The sequence below is a fragment of the Choristoneura fumiferana genome, chromosome 6, assembly GCF_025370935.1.
Source record: "Choristoneura fumiferana chromosome 6, NRCan_CFum_1, whole genome shotgun sequence".
Taxonomy (NCBI): Eukaryota; Metazoa; Arthropoda; class Insecta; order Lepidoptera; family Tortricidae; genus Choristoneura; species Choristoneura fumiferana.
The window spans coordinates 7,898,613-7,923,149 of NC_133477.1; the positions used below are offsets into that span (position 1 = coordinate 7,898,613).

General features: G+C 39.5%; 2 protein-coding genes across 3 annotated transcripts; one reads left to right on the forward strand and one right to left on the reverse strand.

Moving 5' to 3' along the window:
- The first annotated feature begins 3,100 nt into the window (after window positions 1–3,100).
- eIF3d1 (eukaryotic translation initiation factor 3 subunit d1) lies at window positions 3,101–12,321 on the forward strand. 2 transcript variants are annotated; one of them, XM_074089019.1, is made up of 11 exons: window positions 3,101–3,411; window positions 3,884–3,978; window positions 4,717–4,812; window positions 5,342–5,507; window positions 6,215–6,324; window positions 6,922–7,060; window positions 7,685–7,845; window positions 8,065–8,196; window positions 8,881–9,087; window positions 9,798–9,993; window positions 12,031–12,321. In XM_074089019.1, the coding sequence occupies exons 1-11, from the start codon at window positions 3,219–3,221 to the stop codon at window positions 12,189–12,191; spliced, it is 1,656 nt and encodes a 551-aa protein (XP_073945120.1). In that variant the 5' UTR covers window positions 3,101–3,218; the 3' UTR covers window positions 12,192–12,321. The 2 variants fall into 2 exon arrangements, with proteins under 2 accessions (XP_073945120.1, XP_073945121.1); XM_074089020.1 differs by having other exon boundaries at window positions 5,354–5,507.
- Window positions 12,322–13,549: 1,228 nt separating this feature from the next.
- On the reverse strand, window positions 13,550–24,235 carry LOC141428944 (facilitated trehalose transporter Tret1-like). The gene is made up of 8 exons (XM_074089023.1): window positions 24,035–24,235; window positions 23,270–23,367; window positions 21,617–21,751; window positions 21,022–21,105; window positions 19,313–19,591; window positions 18,551–18,671; window positions 16,416–16,547; window positions 13,550–15,574 (listed from the first exon to the last, which is right to left on the reverse strand). Exons 1-8 carry the CDS (start codon window positions 24,081–24,083, stop codon window positions 15,060–15,062), a joined length of 1,413 nt encoding a protein of 470 aa, XP_073945124.1. The 5' UTR covers window positions 24,084–24,235; the 3' UTR covers window positions 13,550–15,059.
- Window positions 24,236–24,537: the final 302 nt, after the last annotated feature.

A 24,537-nucleotide genomic window follows, 5' to 3' on the forward strand; every position in this document is an offset into this window, starting at 1 on the left:
TAAATTTCTCAGCAAAATTCACTTCTTGAAGGTTAGTTTAGCGGTTGTGCCATAAGAAGGTTACCTACCTGCAGATAGACAGGCTGGCCTTGGGGTAGAGCAAATAGAGTAGTGGCTCTATATGTATGGTGGCAAGTGGTGGTGAGGGGCAGTACATGGCCGGCTAAGGGATTGAGCGAATGGGCGGACGCTCTATGTGGGACACGATAAGCGCTGGGATAGAGCGGGTAGAGTCTCGTCCTGCGCGCTTTAAGTAGTACATAAGAAAGTAGTGGCGAGAGATACCAGCCGCAGGGCCCGCCCTAGGGCAGAACGAGAGGAGCAGCCGCTTTAGATGCCAGGTTACAAAGGGGTGCGCAATTCAGGTGCCAAAGCAAATTTTGGTGATAGCTTTTAGTTGGCGGTGGCACGAATCGTTGATCAATCTGTGGAAAAAAATATTCTGTTGCACAGTCGACAAATTGAATCATGAATCATGACCCTTTGTACTACTAATGTCAGGTCGACATCTCATACTTTTTGTCTAGATAGTGAAATTGATTATTAAAAGGTTCCACCCTGGGTTATTTGTTCGACTGTACCTACTACAATCAACATTGATGTCATTGATATGACATTCTCGCTTTGTCTCGATCAAAAACTAGAGCCGGCGCTACAGAAACCAATAAAGCTAATATTTCCAAGTATACCTACGTTATTGCACAGTAAACATAATAATATTGAACTGATTGATCAATATTCTTGGCGTCGGTATTCCCATTCCAGCAATTTCGCGCTATATTTTACACTAGCGTTTACCCGCGGCCTTACACGCGTAAATCATTAGATACAGCAGTTGAATTGAAATTCTGGGATTTTATTAGATTCTCGTGGGAATTCCCTAATATCACATCGTGGTTTTCATTGACGTAATATTATAACAACTATGCCAAATTTCATGACTCTAAAACCAGTGGTTGTTATTTCGAGATTTTATCCCTATCCCGTGGGAATATTGGGATAAAAAGTAGCCTATGTGTTATTTCAGATGTCCAGCTATCTACATACCAAATTTCATGACTAAACCCAGCGGTTGTTATTTCAAGATTTTATCCCTATCCCTTGGGAATATCGGAATAAAAAGTAGCTTATTTGTTATTCCAGATGTCCAGCTATCTACATACCAAATTTCATGACTAAACCCAGCGGTTGTTATTTCGAGATTTTATCCCTATCCAATGGGAATATTGGGATAAAAAGTAGCTTATTTGTTATTCCACAAATTGAGATTTTAACGCGAACGCGATCGAGACGTATTTTGTAACCGAAAACTTACACTAAGGGCACAGATTACAAGAATAGTGGAGTACGGTCACTGTAAACTCATGGTAGTGGTACAGGTACCTTGAGAATATTTGACACATAGTTCTTTACGGAACCCTAGGTACGGTCAAGGACTTTAAATCATGAGCCACCATGGAACCTTTTCAAAGGAAAAGTCATTACGATTTTCCTTGTTAATAATTGCAATGGCACTATGACGTTTACTGTGAAAGGGTTCCAAGGCAACTCATGAATTAAAATCCTTGACCGTACCTAGGGTTCCGTAAAAAACTATGTGTCAAATATTCTCAAGGTACCTGTACCACTACCATGAGTTTACAGTGACCGTACTCCACTATTCTTGTAATCTGTGCCCTTAGTGTAAGTTTTCGGTTACAAAATACGTCTCGATAGCGCCTCTAGCGGAACGTTTGCGATGTTCGTGTTTCCATACAAATTGAGATTTTAACGCGAACGCGATCGAGACGTATTTTGTAACCGAAAACTTACACTAAGGGCACTGTCCGTACTCGATAGCGACGGCGTAAATTATTTATAGGGGCGCTGTACAATTCTCCATACAAATAATTTATGCCGTCGCTATCGAGTTCGGTCACTGTAAACTCATGGTAGTGGCACTCTTAGACTTTGGTAGTGGTACTGGGCCAATTAATTTTTTTACCGACACTAGTCTGTCCGCGACATTTTTCAAACAATTGCAGATTTTTGTAAGTAAACAAGTTTTTTCTGTAATTTAATAGATGGTGTACATGAATACATGCCATCCTACGTAAGTTTTAAGCTATTAAACTGTGAAATATCTTGTTGGAAGTACGATTTTTTGGTAACGCAGGAGACGCTCAAAGTGTCGGAAAATAGTTAATTGTCCCGCCTACCTATTAAATTTGAATCGATTACTAACTACTCTACTAAGTACTCGTTAACTCGTAAAGCCTCTTTGAGTAGGTATTTATCTAGATAAATACTAAAAGTAAAGCCTACATGCCATCAAAAACATATTAACTTGTAAAAAAAACAAGTCTCGCAACTCAGTTCTTCTACCTACTGTAAAAAGTTGTGTACACTTTTTTTTAGGGTTCCGGAGCCAAAATGGCAAAAACGGAACCCTTATAGGTTTTTTTATATAACAGGGGCAAAAAAAATGTTTCCATTATTATTATGTTGAAACAAGCGGGTGAGTCTGATAGAAAGCAATTACCACCGCTCATGGACACCCATAACATAAGTTGCGTTACGGATACGTTGCCGGCACTTTGAGAAAGGAGTGGATCCTGAGTAGCAAGGCAAAATATGTAAATTTCCTCGATTATAAAGTAAAGTAAAATCAATGGGACATGTCAAAATTTCAAGTCAAACGCCGGCTTAGATCGTCTGAAAATGTCATTTTATCTTGTTGGAAATTTTCACAAGAACTTTTCCAACTTTTTAGACTCTCCGCAACTTGCACATCAGCTGGGCTACTCCGAAACTCGAAACTCGAAGTTCGTGTCGTGCGGTCCCTCTGACACTTACACTGTTTGATACGAGAGCGAGAGGGACCGCACGACACGAACTTCGAGTTACGAGTTTCGTAGTAGCCTTGCTGTACAGACACGTACCTACTTAACTCCGTACAAGATTCGCTATTTTTGATGCGGACTGTACAATCCTAGTGATATCACCTGTATCCATCGATTTGGAATTTAAATCGATGCCTGTATACTAACTTTACTGTGTATTTTTCATGTATAATCTGTGACCCGTTCCGTTCGTGGTTCGTTCCGTCAGCTCGGTTCTTTGTTATCTGTGGTCCTTTCTCTTTGGCATTTCGTTGCAAGTGTCGTGTCGTGCGTGGCATTCATGCTGAATTATAGCCAAAAAAGTATTATACAACACAAAATATTAGTGGATTCGTAATGTCAGAACACGTGTTACCGGCTGAGGAGCCGATACGGTTCACGGCCCCCGTTATTCAGGATAACCCCACAGGATGGGGGCCCTGCGAAATGCCGGACCAGTTTAGGGACATGCCGTATCAGCCGTTTAGCAAAGGCGATCGGCTTGGAAAGATAAGTGACTGGACCATGGTACAGGATAAGAAGTACCAGAGTAAGTAGATATATCAGTTTCCCATTGTTTATAAAAGGTCCATGAAGGAACTCTTTGAGGTTATGTTGAATTAGTTGACAACTTGACACAACCTATAGGGCGCGTATTGCAAATAATTATGAATATGACGTAAAGTCTGATTGATAGTTCTTCTTAAACTTTATTTAATAATTTAGAAGTCATGAAATTTAATATGGAATCTTGAGCTTTCCAAAACATGATTGCTTTCCTCAGCATTGCTGAGCTGTCAGCCCTTTCGGCTAGCTATTTACTTTACTTAAGCCTGATGTCAGTTACCTACAAGTTAATGTATATTGCCAAATGAACTTTTTCTTTCTTTCTGTCTTCACCATTGCACAGTAACAAAGAATCAGCTACTAAAAAAAAGTCTTGTTTTTGTAAATAATTACAGGTCAAACACAAGTTAACTTGATGTATTTTATTATGTAAGTGATTATTGTCTTCTTTTTAGACAAGTATGCGTCCCAATTTGGCGCTGGTTCGTCATATGCATACTACCATGACGAGGATGAGTCAACATTCCACCTGGTGGATACAACCAGAGATGTAAGTTTTTCTTTATCATATCAATTGATTCAATAAAAATCCTGTTTAATTTTTTTTCTATACTTATTAATCATTACATTATCAAACTTGGTCTAGGTAAACTTATCCCAACCTAAAAAAAACTGTTTCCGTTTACACTATCCATTTTCTGCGGTTAGTTAGTGAAATGATGAATCAAAAAAGTGCTGAATCTTTATGTAATATTTGTAATAAGTCATGGTACAGTGGTAGCTCCATACAAATAGTAACAGTGTTCTGTGCAAAATTTGATAATGACCCTCATATAATCAGTAAATGTATTATTGTGTGAAGTGCTCAGAAATTGATTCAGTAGAAAAAATGCTATGAACAAAAATTATTTATCTTTTTTATTGTTTTTACCTAAAACTGTAAAGTTTGAAAGCTGAAATTTGTCACAAATTAAATAAAAATAACAAGCCAAAACTCAATGGGGACAGAATCACTTAGGCTATCATAGCACAGCCTTAAACCCAGCCCAAGCCCGAGTGCCTAGATGCTGTTGCAACTGTCACTTTTATAAGTGTATATTTTGATGAACTACTTTGGCCTTTGCACTCTCTTCGTGTACTTTATACTGAGTCCCATAGCCAAATAATTCAATTCTTGAAAGTATAGCTCCTTTGTTGCTATCGATGATTTCGCCGTTTCCGCTGAGTCCCATAGTCAATTAATAGATTTGCTCAACTTATTACTAATTGTTATATTGTTCATTTACAGCAAAAGCCTCCATACCAGCGCGGCCGTGCCCGAGGTCGCGGCCAGCGAGGCCAGCGCGGCGCTCGCACTCCAGGTGGCATGACCACCCTGAACAAGGTAACATGTTAAAGAAGACAGAAGCAGTATTTATTTAACCTTGAGATGACTAATAAAGTAATCCTAAAAGCTCAATAATCAGGGTGTATATGTACTCAAAAGCAACAATCAATAGGGTTAAATTCTTTAAACATGATTGAGAATCAGAAGCTACTTTATTGAGCAATGAAATGTGTGTTTGTATATTGTTTCAAACTTGCATTTTTACACATAGTTATGAGTATGTATGTATGAGACTTAGAATAATAATTCCTGAAAGTTACCTTGACGAGCAGCCATGGTCACGAGTAGCCTGTTTATTCGCGACCATGGCTGCTGTAACATGGTTGAATCATCTAGATAAATTGTTGCATTTAAGTCTCAGGTTTATATAATAACTAAAAAAGTTTGTGTAGTTAAAAATTCACTTAAAAACAGATAAACTATTTATTAAACACCTCTCATTACTTGTGACGAAAATATGATGTGCACATATCATTTATTATTAACAAGCACAGCGCTTCCCTCGTTTCTTCTGTTGATATATCAGAAATATCTTCAGCAACGAGACCGTAAGATGGGCAAACGGTGGGGCCAGCGCGGCGCTCCGATGAAGATCCGCGATGCTTCCGTGACCGTGCGTCCTACTTGGGTCACCATTGAAGACATGGACTTCCCTCGCCTTGCCAAGCTCACTCTGCCTGGCATTAAAGAAGGTATGGACTCGATTTTATCAATATTTTTCTTTAGAATTATACTAATATTATAAAATCAAAAGTTTATAGTGTGCGCGCGTACGTATTTGTTACTCCTTCATGCTAAAACGAATAAAAATTGGTATGTAAAAAGCTGAACCTCTCAAATAATACATGGGTTTTTTCCCATGTGAAATCTCGAAACCTTGACCAAATAAATGAATGAATGAATGAAAAAAGTTTATTCTCCACACACATGATACACACAAAAATTACAAAAATTGAAGTACATAATATGACAAAATATAAAAAAATGAATAATAAATAATATAAATTTTTGTATGTATGAGCGAAAAGGTCTCGCCTCAGTATAAATGCGGACTCCTGGGATGGAGTCAGTGCCACCACCTCTAACTAGTCTAGATATTTTTCCTGAGTATTCTTTATCAACGTAAATGAAATAAAGACCACAATATAAGTTTTGGGAACTATCACTTCACAGCCTTCTCTCAGGATATTACAATGTGTTATATCCATGCCATGCCAATAATGTTTTGATTTTTTGTTACCATCTTTGGCAAAAGCGTCCCCCAATACTCCAAACTCCAATAATCTCTCTTCCTTGCAATTCTAGTTGTCTAGCTTCTGAATTTTCCTTTCTTTCTCTTTCCCTCTCTCTCTCTCGGGTACCACAGTAATGCAACTTAATTATCGTTATTGTGTTATAGGCGAGGATATCGCGTGTTGCGGCGTGCTTGAATACTACGATAAGGCGTACGACCGCGTCAACGTCAAACACGAGAAGAGTCTGCAGCGCATCGACCGTATCTTCCATACGGTATGTATATATTTAAGGTCTCCGCTAATTCGCGCGGGTGCACGGTGTGGTGTTTAAATAGAGACCCGCCTTACGCAGCGCTAGTCTATCAAATGGCCCTTGTGAGTATCCGTTTTAAATTTAGTAACAAACAAGTCGATCTAAATAACCCTCCATTGGGCAGTTGGGTAAAAAAGCTTATTTTAACCACTAGTAACCTGTGAGTTTTTTGTGCCGTCCATTTGGTCCTGTTAAAAAGTTAAGCAGCCTTGCTTAGTTAGTTGGTAATCTAGTTAGCACCATCCACTTTAGGCAGACTTTTTCCCACGCATGACTAAACTATGGAAACAGCTTCTTAGAGCCGCATTTCCGGAGCGGTACAGCTAGAGATCTTTAGAAAACAAGCCTATCAATTCCAAAAAGGGCCAGCAATGCACCTGTGGTGCCCCTCCTGTTGCGGGTGTCCATGGGCGGCAGTGATTGCTTCGCATCAGTTGACCCGCATGCTCGTTTTCTCCTAAAACTATAATAAAAGCGTCTAAAAATATCGAGACATCTCAACAGTCCGCGATTGTAAAAAGTTGAGAATAACCATTTGCAAACTATGTGTTTGAACAGGTGACGACTACTGACGACCCGGTGATCCGGCGGCTATCCAAGACCACTGGTACCGTGTACGCCACGGATGCCATCCTGGCCACTATCATGTGTTGCACGCGTTCCAACTACTCCTGGGACATTGTCATCGAAAAGATCGGTTAGTATTCCTGAGTTTGAATTCTGAAGCAAACATCAAAAACGTCAGTATAGGTTGCTATGCACATAAGCGGGCTTAAATCGGCGGTAAAATCGAATGTTTATATAGATGACATGATCCTAATGTTCGGGGAAAAGTCGCTCGGCTTTAACGCACACACACACACACACACACACACACACTTGGCCGAATAAACCGAACAAGTGCAGTAATTGCTTCTAATCGCCTTTGTTGATAAATAAATACTACAGAAACCACAGTGCCGATCCACTTACGTGTATAGCGACTTTAGATACGTCAGAGACACCATACAAAGCTATAGTATAGATTTATTACACATAATGGAGAGATTTAAAGGAACGAAATACTGAATATAGGAAAATTGAATCAATTAAATATTCTTTTACTTTTTTAAATGAAACCAAGCTGGTTTCAAATAGCGCCCATTTTCAGACTCAACTGGCGAAATGAGTTTGTGGCTCTTTATATGGATTCTTGCAATATGAAATAAACTTTTTTTTTTTTCGTTTTTGTTAGGCGCCTTACGCATTGAGCACGTGTCACATTTCTATTCCGCTGGTTATGAATTCTGGCAGTGTCCATCCATTTTAACATGTATTACAGGTGACAAGCTGTTCTTGGACAAGCGCGACAACACCGAGTTTGATTTGCTGACGGTAAACGAGACGTCTGTGGAGCCGCCCGCTGATGACGCTAACTCCATCAACTCTCCGCGGAACCTCGCCCTCGAAGCTACCTTCATCAACCACAACTTCAGCCAGCAGGTACTCTACAATACTACCCTCATAATTATAAGGCAAAAGGTGGTACTACGAAAGTACTACGAAATTCGAAAATCGAAGTTCGTATCGTACGGTCCCTCTCACTCTCGTATTAAATAATGTTAGCGTCAGCGGGACGGCAAGATTCGAAGTTCGAATTTTGCACTTCGTAGTAAAGGGCCAGTCTTGGTTTGGCTTTTATTTCACCTATATTTTGCGCAGGTGCTCAAGAGCGGGCCCACGGAGCCGAAGTACAAGTTCCCCGAGCCGAACCCGTTCGTGTCTGAGGAGGAAGAGGGCGAGGTCGCCTCCGTCGGTTATCGTTACCGCAAGTGGAACCTCAACAATGGAGTGGTCAGTACAAATTCACTTGCTTTTTTATTCAACAAGTTTTTTTAGGTGATGCCTTTTGCGAGGCGGGAAAGTGGCGTAGACAATCTCGCTCTACCTTGATCAAAGGCTAGAGCTGGCGCTGGCACTGTGGCATGACTTGTGACACGCTTAAACTGCCCAACGAATTAAGATGAAATTTTGAGACCCTGGGAAGAGTTCGCAATCAGTCTAGTTGAATTGTATGTCTTGAAAAATCGGTGTTTTCATTTTTTAGCCCGGGCTATACTTCGGTTTTTTTAGCATTAGCAAGAAGGTAAGCGATCTTGATGTGTCTTTTTTATTGAAAAACACTTTTGAAAAATAAGTCACAGCAAATATGTAAACAATCAGCAAGGACATGATCATTTACATGCTTTTGGTATCATAAAGTAATAGTTACGTTTTTCAATAAAAAGACTCTTCCAGGTTGTTTACCCTTTTTCTAATGCTAAAAAAACGAAGTATAAGCTCGGTCGCCCACGTAAGTTCACGATAAATGGATGGAATTAAAACACTCTTGTTTACCACAAGATAAATCTCTCTCCAGGCGGATGTTATGCCTGTCTAATAAAGATTGTTTAAAATTATTTTTCCATCCACACCTTCCTGCTCAGCCTTGGGACGTATATAACCAGGATTTTATATTTATTTAATCTTTATCCCTAGGTTCTGGTGGCGCGCTGCGAGCACGACGCCGTAATGCAGGGCCCTCAGAACGAGACGCAGTTCCTCACGATCAAGGCTCTCAACGAGTGGGACTCCAAGCTGGCTAACGGCGTCGAGTGGCGCCAGAAGCTCGACACGCAGCGCGGCGCTGTGCTCGCCAACGAGCTGAGGAATAACTCTTGCAAGCTCGCCAAGTGGACTGTGCAGGTTTGTCACAACCCTTAATACCTTTACCCCCTGTTTCACCATCCATTTATTAAATTTATCTGACGGATAAATGTGATGCCGTCTCTGTTTGTTTTGTTCGAATAGACGGAGACGGCATTACATTTATCCGTCAAATAAAATTAATCAATGGATGGTGAAACAGCCCCTTAGTGTCTCACGAAAACGCCATCAATGAATTTATTCGTTACCCTTATTGTGTATATTAGTTATCACTATCCCGCGGGAACGATGCAATTTTCCGGGATAAAAATCCTATATCCTTCCCTGGGACTCAAACTGTATGTATACCGAATTTCATCTAAATTGGTTCAGCGATTTAGACGAGATGAAGTAACAAACAAACAGACTTAGAAATTGTTTACCCGCGGCTTCGCACGCGTAAGTCATTAGATCCGATAGTTGAATAAAAATTCCGGGAGTTTACTAAATTTCCGTGGGAATTTCCAAAAAATGTTGCATATAAAATACCCGTCCCAAATATCATGTCTAGCGGCTGAAATTTTGGGATTTTATTCTGTAGGAATATCATACACAACTTTCATCCAAATCTGTCCAGCTGTATTAGCGTGAATGTGAAAGTAACAAACGTACGCAAGCACGCGCATTTGAATATAAAATATCCACTCGTAGCTCTTATCCCACACAAAACAAAAGTGTACGCTAGCGCCTAATTATATCCATTGTTACAGGCGCTCCTAGCGGGGTCCGACCAGATCAAGTTCGGCTACGTGTCGCGTACGCAGGTCCGCGACAACGCGCGCCACGTGATCCTCGGCACGCAGCAGTTCAAGCCGCACGAGTTCGCGGCGCAGATCAACTTGTCCATGGACAACGCGTGGGGCATCCTGCGTTGCATGATCGATATCTGCATGAAGCAGAAAGACGGTTAGTACGCCAACCCTGTTACAGATCTTGCGCATGATGTATTTCAGTCAGAAAAAGTCGGATGTCTGGGCCTCCGCTGACACAAACAAACATTTGTTTATTTTATAATGCAAAGTTTGACAATGAGTGTTATCACATGGCAAAACAAGGAAAGCGTGTTACGTCACACTCCAGTAGAGCAATACTTACATACTGCATAGAGAAAAGCGTTTTAAGTTTTTCAGAAATCAAAATTCAATTTTCAACCGAATTATTTTTCTTCGCTAAACATTGGCTGTGTATCTATATTTTATGATTGGTTTTTTGGAGTCTTTTTGTATTTTTATTTAAACTTCAAATTTGTATGCATAGGAAAAATTCGTGTCTAGATTCCTGTCCAGCGGTGGTGTAGGGGTTATAGCACGCAGCACGGATTGCTGAGGACCTGGGTTCGATTCCCAGCGCTGGTCTCTTTTTCTGGTTTTTCTGTGCATCCATGTCTCAGTTTGTATTTTCGATATCTATATTTTCATAATACTACGAGTATGTTAGTATGTAGGATACGGCAAATTCAAGAGTTATCAAATAGTGTATTAACTAATTAATTCTAAGCTACTAAAAACAATTACGCGGTTAATAATTGAAAATTAATCTGATATCTGGATTAAATTAAATGGGTTTTATGAGTCTGGTCTGATTAATGGTCTGAAATACCCTATTTGGCAAAAGATTAGGAATACACTTTATTGTACCATTTATTTTTTGTGGTATCGGAAGCAAGAGGGGCACTTATGATCAAAACTACACTTATTAATGCCAAATTCTTAATCATATACATCTCTCTATTGAATAGAGTATTCTGAAGAATCATTATTGATTTTATTGGAACAGAACACGCTCCTCTCCGACACTTGGCAACAAAAGTAAACACGCGTGTGTACACAACGTAGTACGAACGAAAAACATTGTTACAATGTTTCATCTCAAATCTTTTTGGCATCTGGCTCAAATACTCTACATTATCATTGTGTCAATAACACAGCTGCGCATTAGTTTAATACAAATAATGAATACAAAGTAAGCAAAACTATTTCTAAACTTTTTTGTTACCACTGTCACTTTCGATGGCAGAGCGTTACAGTAGCATTTATTCACGAGTCATTTGTCACCGCACGATTGTGATGGGATAGGTTGGGTTACTTTATAATCCTATTACATTAACTATAAACTAACAGTCTTAACAATCATATCGTGACGTATACACTTTTCATCATACTCTATTGTAAGGGCGGTTTCAGACTAGCGTTTAATTTGCGCGTATAAGCTCGTCTCAAGTCAACTCAAAATATCTTTACTCAATTTAGGCTATAACAAGCACTTATGAATGTCAAAAAAAATCTACCACCGGTTCGGAAAAACCTCTGTCGACAAGAATCCGGCAAGAAACTCAACAAGGTATTTTTTTAAACAGATTTACAATATTATTCAATGATATCTATACATCACAAGTATTTAACACAACTTTATTTTTAACACAGTAGGTTCGCTATTTGAAGGGATCGCTAATGCGAATCGGAATTATTTCCAAATATCCCTGTCCATGATATAATCATAAACTTTATAATACGCCTTTGATATTATTGTCTTCTAGTATGCGCGTACAGATGCGATTGTTTGAGCGTTAAACACGCGCGTTCGGTTAAATCTAGCGCGCGTGTAAGTGCGTATCCCAGAAACGATTGTATCGCGCAAACAATAGTGTGAAACAGCCCTAATACGTGTTATAAAAATGTTTTTTTTTTTTAAGTTAGGCCATCTAAAGGCGTAAACATACTACTTAAACGCGACGCCACGCCCCGTCGTCCGACGCATGTTTCTTTCTGCAAGTGACCATAGTAAATATATTAATTATGTGACTGATTACTAGGTACTGGCACACGTTGGATGGCGTATGGCAAGCGTGGTGGTGTTGGGTGGCGTGGCGTGGCGTGGCGTCGGGGCTTAATAGCATGCCCGCACCTTAATTCAATGTCCTCAACTGTCAAATTTTGTTTGCAGGTAAATATCTGATCATGAAGGATCCCAACAAGCCCCTGATCCGTTTGTACGACATCCCGGACAACACGTTTGAGTCGGACGCCTCCGAGGAGAGCGGGGACGAGCCCGCTGAGACACCATTCGCCCCCCTCTACTCTTACGGGAACAACAAGAGAGTCTGAACACCATACGGTCCTCAGTTCAACATAGTAGCCCTCGTTTGTACCGGATTCTGGTGTATATTTATCACAGACTATGTAATCAATATGTATTTCATGTTTTTATTCAACAGAATACAGTTTTATGGTCACATTCTGAGTTTTATTTTATAAGTATCCCACATTCATGTATTTAAAAGTCAACTAACAGATTCGTAAGATACAAATCCGATCGTTAAAACGTGAAGGTACCTAACTGTGACGACAAGAGTTGCACGCTGATAATGCAACCAATTTTTTTTTAAATAAGATTACGTGCTCGATGAAATGAAATTTGTACTGTTTTTATTCTACATGATATATGCTACATAAATTCACGTTTCTGTAAAACTATGTTTAGTAAGATTCCGTCAATGGCCGTGCCATTGCACGGGAAGGGGCAAAGGGCATGTTTTGGCTGCTTATATTCCGTGCCAACATTGTTTATAGCTGCCATTAATATACATACATTACAACCAGTATCAGTAATTGAATATTTAAATAGTAATACATTATATTTGGGATTAGTTTCTAGTTGACTAAATTTAACATGTATCAATAGCATGCACAGGCTATACAACGTGTTGTACTTATATTATATGATTTCCATTAACTTTAAGGGAATATTCAACAGATCAAATAAGGTTTATTTCTCCAAGACACCAGTATTTTAACTCTTATTGTTTAAAAGATAATCAGGAATTAAGTTAGTTATGTGCGGTAAAATGGTGTAAAACATTCTAATTTATGCAGTGTTTTTGATTCATACATATTTTATTTTATTTAGCAAAACAACGTTTAAAAGTAAGTTTTTTATGTCTCTCTTATGTGTCACGTCAATTTCACTCGCCAAGATTGTAAATTTTACAATTTAATCTTTGAAAATGACTTTGACCTTTTATTATTGTCTGCTTTTTTTACATAAACCCGAAATTTAAATCACCAGGTTATTTCTATCAATGAACTGAGCGATCTGTTGAAGTTAACGGAAATCAAGAAAAACTCCTTGTACATTCAGCTTATTAAGCGACCATAAAATTAACAACGGTATAAAAACTATCTGTTACTAAACTAATACAAACAATAATATCTCGTACCTACGTGTCAGGTAGGTAATCCGCATATCAATGGAGTTATACGGAATGATAATCACATCGCCGCACGGTTTTCTCTTTCTCTCCAGACTTGCATATTTGCACATTGATATGGCTAAGTACCTATGTTTTATGGACGATTTTGATAATGGAGTAATTGCATTATCTTATCATTGTTATGTACACTATTTATACTAACTTTATCACAACGAACCTTACGAAGTTAGTTAACGCAGCTGAAATGCACCAATATCTGACAACAACGCATGCATATAGTAGATTGTACAACAAGAGCATAAAACGAGCCATTTTACCCGAGGCGTTCGTATAGCCACCTGAGCCGGTACGGCGAGGGTGGATAGACACGTCGAGGGGGAAATGGGTTTATTGCTCGAGTTTTGCACTCTGCTTTTCACTTCGATTGCGAGGAGATGAAATAGCAAACAGTGGAATCAATTGTTACTTACTACATAGCACCTACACACACACGTAGTTGTTCACATGGGTGAAGACCAAAAAGTTGCACACCGTTAAAGCTGCGTTAGCAAATGTTTTCCATTGTGACACGAAAATTATCCATACAAATGTAATTTAACAAAAATTTAACTACCTGCTAACGCAGCTTTACGGTGTGCAACTTTTTGGTCTTCACCCATGTACCTTTTATTTTTCATGCTTTAGTATATACTTATATTTTTTTAGTTTTATTGATTTATTTTGATTGATTTAAATAATTTTTAATTTTATATAATTAAAATTGATTAAAAAATGTAGGTCTGAGAGAAAGATTTTACTTTATGCACTAGAGCATAAATAGTAATTTTATGTCGCCTAGATCCAGCATAAACACGAACTTTACGAGCATGAGAAGTGAAAAATATCTTATTCGACTATTAGAGCCGGTAGGACGTGACAACAAAGCGAGCATAAATATCTGATACGATTCTATTTCTACCCACGTATTTTTGCACGCTCCGCTGTGGCAGGTATATGTATGACTGTACGAATTAATAATGAACGCGCAGCAAAGTAACACACACATAATGTGTCTATTTCTATTGTATTGTCAAGTGAGTAGAAAATATACTATTAACACCGTCGCACCTATATTACTTTAATCACACATATGGTAATGGTAAGTCACATTATGATAAGTGAAGTGGTACTAGTTTTAAACGGCACAGAATTAGTCGTAATAATTAATTGTAATGTTCAAGACTGTCTAGGAATACAAAAATATACCTATGCACTTTTGATGTGCGTAGGTAATGTCTATCATTATTAGTATCTTAGTTTACTAAATAATAAATAAATGAAATTAACAATAAAAATTCTAAAAAAAAATCTAAAAATCTGTGGTCGATCGCCGCCCATCCATAGATAGGTAATTCAACTTTACCTACCAGTTTTGTTATCCCGCAAGCAGCAATAATTTGATCTTTTTCCGCAAATAACGTCAAATCTTTGATACACTGACCTTATTACTCTCTTTACGTATCAGTGGCGGACTAACAGTAGCGCGGAAGGGGCGGTCTAGTCTTGGGGGGCCTCCAAATGTCCGCAAGTTCTCATGGCAAGGTCCTGATACCTAAAACCAGCTCAAAAATGTGTTATTGTACTACATCAACTTCTAATACTGGGGCATGGGGGCCTCATTCAGCGTTGCCGCCCGGGCCCCGATCGAGCTTAATCCGCTACTGTTACGACAAAATCTAGTCAATCTTTTACCTGCTTCTTAACATAACAATTTAAAGCTGCCCTAATAATCCTGAATATCTTTAAGCGCTGTAGCCTCCTGGTCCAGTTCCTTCATGTTATCTTGCACCTCCTCCAGTGTTTTATCCTTAGTCTCCGGTACAAAGAAGTAAATAAAGAAAATACCCAAATATCCTATAGATGCGAAGGACCAGAACACCGCGGAATGTCCCAATCCCGCCCGAATACCGTGGTAGCACTTGGTTATAGCAAAGTTCATCACACAGGCCATTATCGTGGCTGAACTCGAAGCTGCCGTCTTCACGTTTATTGGAAACAGTTCCGCTTGCATCACGTACGGCAACATCCCGATTCCTACAGAGTAGAACAAGTTGAAGCCGAATAATCCTATTAGGGGTAGGAAGGAGAGTGCTGAGAGTACGTCTGGTGAAAGTTTTACGGTGTCCTGAAGATAGAAATAGAGGCCTAGAGCGGTCAGTGACACCGCAACTCCTAAGCTCGACACGAACATGAGGATCCTTCTGCCGAAATAACCGGCCAGTATAGCTCCCCCGACACCTGCAAATAAAAAGCAATGAAGGTGGAAAAGAGATCTTACTAAGAGACGGGTACTGAAGCTTATTATTTTTATTTGCCAGTCATAAAAATTAAGGCAAATAGACTTGCTTGCCTAAAATAGATAAGTCAATATATAATTTGATATATAATTTTGGGGAACTCGGAAACGGCTCCAACGATTTCGATGAAATTTGGTATGTAGGGGTTTTCGGGGATGAAAAATCTTATCTCTGGGGAAACGCTTGTTATCGAGTTTTAATCCGAGCAAAGCTCGGTCGCCCAGGTACTATAATATAATTTTTAGAACTAAACTATAATTGACGAATGAAAAGTAGCCCGTACGAAAGTTGCTACAATCTAGAGAATTTTTAGTTAAAATATGTACTCAACCTCTAGGTTACCATTTTGAGGTGAGAACGAAAATATTCACTTCACGCTATTGGTACATATATATATAAGTATACCGGTTTCAAGGTCTCAGTTAATACCGAGCTTTGCTCGGAGTTAAAGCTCGGAGTTTGTTTGTTAGGTAAATGTGTTTTTGGGAGAACATAAAAGTATTTAAAAAAGTTTTAAAGGCAAAACGTAAACTAAGTAAAATATATAAATAAAAATAAAAAATGTCGCGGCCGACCTAGATTTGAAGTCAGACCTCCAGTTTACAAGTCCGACGCTATAGCGCTGAACCACCAGGCTAATAATAAAGCTATCTGGTTGAGTCGAGCCAAGCAAAGAGCCGTTTCCGACACTCCCGGTATAAATAGATATATAAAAAATAAGTACCTAAATATACAAGGATTGATAATTTAAAGATACATATAAGATTTATGATATCGATTACCTGTGATCAGTTGGACGAATCCATAGATGATGCTGACGAGTGGACCTGAAATCGAACTGCTCTGCCTAAAGATCACCTCGAGGTAGGCCTGGATCGCCATGCCGCCAGTCATGTATTGTAACATCTTCAGACCTGAAATAAACACGCATTATACTCGTACCTTACGAACAAAACATATTCTTAGTAGGTATGAGAGAAAATGTCACTTGAAGGGTAAAATGTGAGTAAATAGTTCGAGGTTATTGCAATGACTAGATGTATGTCACACAATTCCAACTAGTAACCCGGGCCTTGACCCTTTTGATCTATACATAGGTACATGTTGTATAGGTACATTTTGATCTATACATAGTTAGGTAGGTAGGTACATATAAAATAAAAACCTCTTTTACATAGGTGTTTAACCTGTTCGATAACCGGTAGACGCTCGCAGACGAATTTTCAAAAATCCATAAATGCAGTAGGTACAATAAAATACAAATATTCCTTATTGCATACCACAAATCAGATATATAAATACGAGGTACGCATTATTTTTATTAAAAATAAAAAATCGCCTTTGCTTTAATTTTCTATTTCCAATGGTTATCGTAATGGTTGAGATGTGTTTTGTTTTTGATGCAATTTAATTTTCTGATCTACTGTTGATGCACCACCTGGAAGAGATCGCTCTTAAGCGATAAGGCCGCCTATTGCTTACCTTGTAATTTTCTCTGTGTACCTGTTTTTCTGTATTGCTTACTATTATTTCTGGTGTACAATAAAGAGTTGTATTGTATTGTAGTTTTTGATCATGTGACCTTCGTTTTTTCGGCCCTGGAGTAGAGCAAGAACAGCGGTCCCGGTCGCCCTAGGCGCCTGATGGCAAGGAGCGCCACTTCAGTTTCCATTGCAAAATAAAATTATGACGGTGTCTTTTGACAGCCGCGAAAGTGGTGTAGAATCTCGCTCTACCTTGATAAAGGGCTAGAACCCGCTCGCGCTGCATACTTAAGCGGTGTAGAATCTCGCTCTACCTTGATCAAGGGCTAGAACCCGCTCGCGCTGCCATACTTAAGTAAAGCGGTGTAGAATCTCGCTCTACCATCAGGGGCGCTCGCGCTGCCATACTTAAGTAAAGCGGTGTAGAATCTCGCTCTACCTTGATCAGGGGCTAGAACCCGCTCGCGCTGCCATACTTAAGTAAAGCGGTGTAGAATCTCGCTCTACCTTGATCAGGGCTAGAACCCACTCGCGCTGCCATACTTAAGTAAAGCGGTGTAGAATCTCGCTCTACCTTGATCAGGGGCTAGAACCCGCTCGCGCTGCCATACTTAAGTAAAGCGGTGTAGAATCTCGCTCTACCTTGATAAAGGGCTAGAACCCGCTCGCGCTGCCATACTTAAGTAAAGCGGTGTAGAATCTCGCTCTACCTTGATCAGGGGCTAGAACCCGCTCGCGCTGCCATACTTAAGTAAAGCGGTGTAGAATCTCGCTCTACCTTGATCAGGGGCTAGAACCCACTCGCGCTGCCATACTTAAGTAAAGCGGTGTAGAATCTCGCTCTACCTTGATCAAGGGCTAGAACCCGCTCGCGCTGCCATACTTAAGTAAAGCGGTGTAGAATCTCGCTCTACCTTGATCAGGGGCTAGAACCCGCTCGCGCTGCCATACTTAAGTAAAGCGGTGTAGAATCTCGCTCTACCTTGATCAAGGGCTAGAACCCGCTCGCGCTGCCATACTTAAGTAAAGCGGTGTAGAATCTCGCTCTACCTTGATCAAGGGCTAGAACCCGCTCGCGCTGCCATACTTAAGTAAAGCGGTGTAGAATCTTGCTCTACCTTGATCAGGGGCTAGAACCCGCTCGCGCTGCCATACTAAAGTAAAGCGGTGTAGAATCTCGCTCTACCTTGATCAAGGGCTAGAACCCGCTCGCGCTGCCATACTTAAGTAAAGCCAACAAAACGAGATATACTTCATCTTTCTCTGATCAGTATGTCAATGGTTGTATTACGCCCTTTTCTTTCTCATGCCGAAATTTATCTCTTTTCGTTGGCTTAAAATTAACATTTTGTGTGGTGTTTATGGTGCACGGTTGGTAGCGGAGAAGCAATGTAAAAATATAGTAAAAAATAAATAAATTATAGTAAAAATACCTGCTACGATGTACAAAGCTTTTCTATACTTCATATTTGATAACAACTCCCACAAGGTCGTCTTATTTTCCATGCTTTCCCTGACATGAACTCGGATCACACCTAGTTGTTCATCTACCCACTGTAAAAAGTACAATATATGAAAACCTGTTGCCTTATAGAAAGGAATAAAATTCACTTTGCTACGTACTCCGTGATCACACATGCAAAGTAGATAGCTTTGTATGTGCTACATACCTACCTATTTTATCAAGTTATCATGCGAAAAGCCATTTCCCTACGGTCTCCACTAAATATGAACACTCTAAATAATTAAAAAATAACATTACATATCCATACTATCTCCCTCTTGTTCTGACAGGAGGCCTGTGCCCAGCAGTGGGACGTATATAGGCTGGGATGATGGAATGATGATCCATACTATATATATACTAATATTATAAATGCGAAAGTGTGTGTTTGTACATGTTTCACGCCGTAACGGAGCGACGGATCGACGTGATTTTAGGCATAGAGATAGTTTATGGGCCCGAGAGTGACATAGGCTACTTTTTATAGGCGCGATAACCGAAAACCACGCGGGCGGAGCCGCGGGCAAAAGCTAGTTAATAAATATAGTCGTATGTATGGTACTCAGTCTGAAAAATTAGACCTCCAGTGGTTATGGAACATTTCTTCTAAAACTAATAAAAAATAAGTACTTAAATATTTAGCAAAAAATTATAATTAATCAATTCATTTTCAAAAATACGGTGACCTTACCTTAACATTATCAGTCCCCTTTAGTTTCATAAACACCTTTCTGGCCGCCGCTATCCTGCCATCCTTCATGTGATAGTACGGGGATTCTGGTATCCACAGACAGCATAGCAAGTTGGCGACAGGGATAGCAAACACCATCCCATTCAGTATGTTGTAGGACACGAACGGCCCAATGGTGTAGATTATGAGACTTCCCAAATTATTTGTCACTTGGACCGACATGCCTAGAGCGCCTCTTATCTCTTTGTCTGCGATTTCTGTTATGTATATCATTGTTACCTGAAGAGAAAACAAAAGTCAGTGGGCAAGGCTTAATAGTTAGAGTATGCATAAGGCCGCGTTTCCACCAGAGATGTGCGAGGTAGGTAGCTAAGCGGTGCGAGGATAAATGTAAGTAGTAAGTAAGTAATTAATCAACAAAACCAATGATATTTCCTTCAAAACAATTTAATAGAAGATAAATTACAGCTAAAGATATCTCGATATTTTTTCTATTTATTCTAGTTACAATTTAATCTACTTATTGTTAATTGGTTCAATTTATTATACAAAGTGTCCGAATTTTTATCCGGTTTTATTTTTCCATATGGCAACCCTACTCGGAGTGGACGAGAAAAAACTTCCCTCGCTCCTTGCCGGGTGTTGAGTTGAGCCGCGCGGGCTTTTCAAGTAAAAGTCGCACCCTGTGTGAATGACACAGATATAAGGACGCTCCTGGGGGGCTACTACGAAAATCGAAGTTCGTATATTACCGTCTCTCTCACTCTCGTATCTATTGAATAATATTAGCGTTAGCGGGGCGGCAAGATACGAAGTTCGAATTTTGCACTTCGTAGTATAGGGCCTGATTCCTTCGCTCTTTCTATATACTTCCTTTTTATAGGAGACCCTCTGGTATTCAAAAATCGAATCAAATGAGCAATATAAGTATGGTGGCAAGTTCTGCATTCAGTCAAGGTTTTTAATGACGTACCTATACAAACTACTTCATTTCTTATCTGTTTGTTTTACCTATGGACTATACTTACTTAGACTTAGGTCATGTAAGCAAAATGCTAATGACATTCTAATGTCATCGTGATGCAAGATGGTTATTGCATAATTTGTCTCATTTCCGTTTCCGGCTATGGACTTTACCTTACCATGAACTTCTTCGTGAAACAAAAACATCGAAAACATGCTCTCATCTACGAGATAATAATAAGTAAGTACGATGGTGTGTGAAGTTGCGATCCACAGTGGGCCCGTGTGGGGACTCATTCTTAGGGCACAATTATTTAAATAGCCTAAATTCCTAAAAACACTACTACTACCACTAGATCTGTTATTTACCCAATTGCCGCCCGCGACGCGAACACCCTCTCACCTTTAATTACCCACCACTAAATCTGTTATTGCCACCACTCTCAGTAATAATTAGCATTAATCAACTAGGTATTAATATTAAACTATACCCACCTATGACCTCAGCAGAGCAAATGCTGGAAATAATTGCGTAATTAATCAACCTCTGGACGACTAATTAACTAAGAAAGCACATTTACCCTCTGTTTCACCATCCATTGATAAAATTTATTTGACGGATAAATGGGATGTGTCTGTTTGTTTTGTTCGAATAGACAGAGACGGCATCTCATACACCCGTCGAATAAAATTAAACAGTGGGTGGTGAAACAGCCCTTTATTATTTTAATATAATTACTCCTTACCACAGCTGTAATTCCCAAAGATATTCCACTAATTATTCTTGAGAAGTACATGAGCTCAGGTGATTTCGTAAATAGAATGATTCCCTGAAACAAAAAATAAAAGGTAAAGGGTTAGGTTGCCTGGAAGAGATCGCTCTGAAGCGATAAGGATACATGCGAGCATCTAGAGACAGATTAAAATTTTGCAAAACATTGTTAGAATCAAATCATTCATTATAAGACTCGAATTCTTATGAATCTTATTTATTCTTCTTTATTACGTAAAAGGTTGCGTCTGGATGCTCTGGAATACACGGAAATATTAATTAGGTGCAAGAAAATAGGGTCTATTATTAAACACACATTTTTTGCATTACCGTATGATATAGGTCGCAGGGGAGCAAAGTTATTGTTTTACTGATATGAATCTCCGCAAAGGAACGCCTGTAATTCAATAAATTACCTTTTTGTGCAACATTTTGTATGTGATGGATGTGAGTAATTTTTTTTGATTAATTTATTAATTTCATATTAATTAGATCGTCTACAGCGCAGCATAGACGCTTATTGGTAGATAATAAAGTCCTAAATGTTAACAGATCAGCAATGCACATACCGCACCAATGATACCCGGCAGGCAACCGTACAGCATGGCGGCTCGGCGGCCGGCGCGTTCCACCAGCGCGTGCCCGCAGAAGCACCCCGGGATTGCGCCCACCGCGAACAGGGACGCCACCCATGATATCTGGGCCTGTAAATCAATTTATCTATGACTTCCATTGTATTACCATCTGGGACCAGTGCCGGCTTTAAGCCGGGGCACCAGGTGCCTACTATAGGGCGCCACGCCACCCGCACCCTTCCCGCACCAGATCAACTTAATTTGAATACCTATTTTTATCGATCTAAAGCAGTGTTTTTCAAACTGTGGGATGCCCCTTTAGGGGGTCGCGGTATCTTTAAAGTACCACCGTTATTGTGTATGATTATTCAATGTTTGTATTATCAATTTATCAACGTAGGATAATACAAATAAGTAGGTAACTAACTGTAAGTGGAGGTAGGCTGGGGGTCGCCAAATATTTTTCTAACCAAGGGGGGTCGCATCCAGAAAAAGTTTGAAAAACACTGATCTAAAGGAAACTAGACTCAGCGTATTTTATTTTATAGACTTATCTCATAAGAGTGAGTACCAGTAAATATGAGAATATTCTCAAACGCGACCTGCCTGTGGTTGCTAAAAGGGGCCAAAGGCAGTCTCGCTCGGGGCGCCTAAATGGCTAAGACCGGCCTTTGTCTGGGACATTACATTTATGACACATAAATAAATAAATAATTATGTCATTGTTAATACTGGTGATGCTATGGGTCGTGGTAGCTCAGTGGTTTGAGCTTATGGTCTCTCGAATCGGGTAGGGTCTCAGGATCGAACCCGGCCTCACACATTTGATTTTGGAATTTATGTGCATAAATATTCACTTATACATTTGAAATAGAAAAAATTTAATGATATGCGTGAAGTTCCCATTCCGCACAGGGCCCGCGTGGATACTACTGCCCAAATCCTCTCATTTTGAGAGAAGGCTATGTGCCCAGCACTGGGCCGTATATAGCCAAGATGATGATACATAATTCCCACGCCGGCGTAGTGCGAATTCGCAGCTTCCTGCGCTCTATACGGCAATCGCATCAGAAATAGGTAGGTACTCTGGTGTTGCAGGTGTTCATGGGTCGTGGTGCTCACTAACAATCAGGTGACACACTTGCTCCTTTTTCTTTAAAAAAAACCATTCAACAAATACCTATCTACTATCTACAGTGAAGTGCCTTTGCAAGACTTCACGAAATTTCAACCAAAAACAATCCTTGGCGTGCATTCTTAGTTTCAGTGTCGCATGACACAATGCAAGGTAAAGGATTTACAACCAGGTAACTATAACTATACCTAGGTACTATAGGTATTTGCCTGTATTTGCTATACTGGTTGCAGCTGTACGTAAGAGCACCTATGTAGATACAAAATAATAGGTAAAAATTGCGATTCAGTCAGTGCGTACAGTGCGTTTGCCCCGAGCATACAAATTATTACAAAACCCCCGCTAAACCAGTTATTTTATAGTTTATACAATCAAGACAGGCTTTCAAAAATATTTGTTTTAGGTGCGTGTAGAAGCGATCAAAGGTTACTTTCCACTGCGTTGTCTGTTGATAAACTCACGCGATCTCCTGTTGTATCGCGATTTGCAATCTCCCACACACGCTGACTCACCTCCGTAATTTGTACGTTGGCTTCTCCGCTCTGGAACTTGGGAATAGCTGGCGAAGGCCACGATATTGTGGCACCGGTAAACATAAAATTTGCGGAGACTGGAAAACAAATGAAAGTCACAGAAAATCGAACAGCGGCCAGTACCTAAGTTATTACTTGCTCAGTGGGCCAACCGATAGTGTTTTTTTTTTTCAACCTCTAAATTGGCGGGATCATCAATAGTATCGATAGAAAAAAAATAAAAACAAAAGGCACAGAAAGGAACGCTCGTTCTGCAATCTGTATGAATAGTATAAACGAGAAAAAAATCAGATCAATTTCGATGACATCGAAACGAATTTGGTATCACAAAGAAACAGCATGTTTATTATGTACCAAAGGATGTAATATTTGAGTTACTACTTAATTTGTTTGCAAACAATAGTAGCGACCGCCACATTGTCTTTGCATATCTACTTTGTGATGAGGTCAATGAATGAAGAATGTATTATTTTATACAGCCTGAATTTCTGAAAAAATCGACACATAACATTTGCACCTAAATATTTAATTTGCATGACTATTTAGAAATAAACATCGACAGATGTTGACTTTCATGAATGTTAGAGCAAACGCGTCGCCTGACCACCAAACAGATGTAGTAAAACATGTTATTTATAATTTTGAGTTTAGTGAAATAATTCTAGCGCGAGCTATTTTCACCGTCGATCTTCGTTCTTAACAGTAAATATTGATTCAGCATTTTGAATTTGCCGCCACACTTACCGCATAGTCCCGCCAGATACTGTATCTTTCTATTAGTCTGCCGACTCATTGTGGTTGTAAAGATAGCGCTAAATTAGGTAATAATTAAAATGTTTTAATTCAATTACAAGGTAAATGTAAACGTGTTTATATTCCGCATCACGGCTGCGCGGACGACGCGGTACGTTAGACTGATAATACGGTTGTTGCCATATAAACATTATTTGTACGCTGTGTTTGTACGTAACAATGGGAAGGCTAAAGCGTCTTATCAGAGTGATGCGGATATCGCGCGATCGTCTTATACCTAAACGTTAAACATTATCACTAAACCAGACTAGACTTTAACGAGGCGCCTTTATTTGTACATTCAAACCACTGTTAATACTCGTATTTTATTACATAGCACGTACAAGTACGCTAAAACGATTAACAAACCATTACAAATCGTCTTTTTAATTTTATTACCGATTTGGTCAAAATCCTGCTTACAATAATTAGCAATGTTGCGTGAAAAACACAAT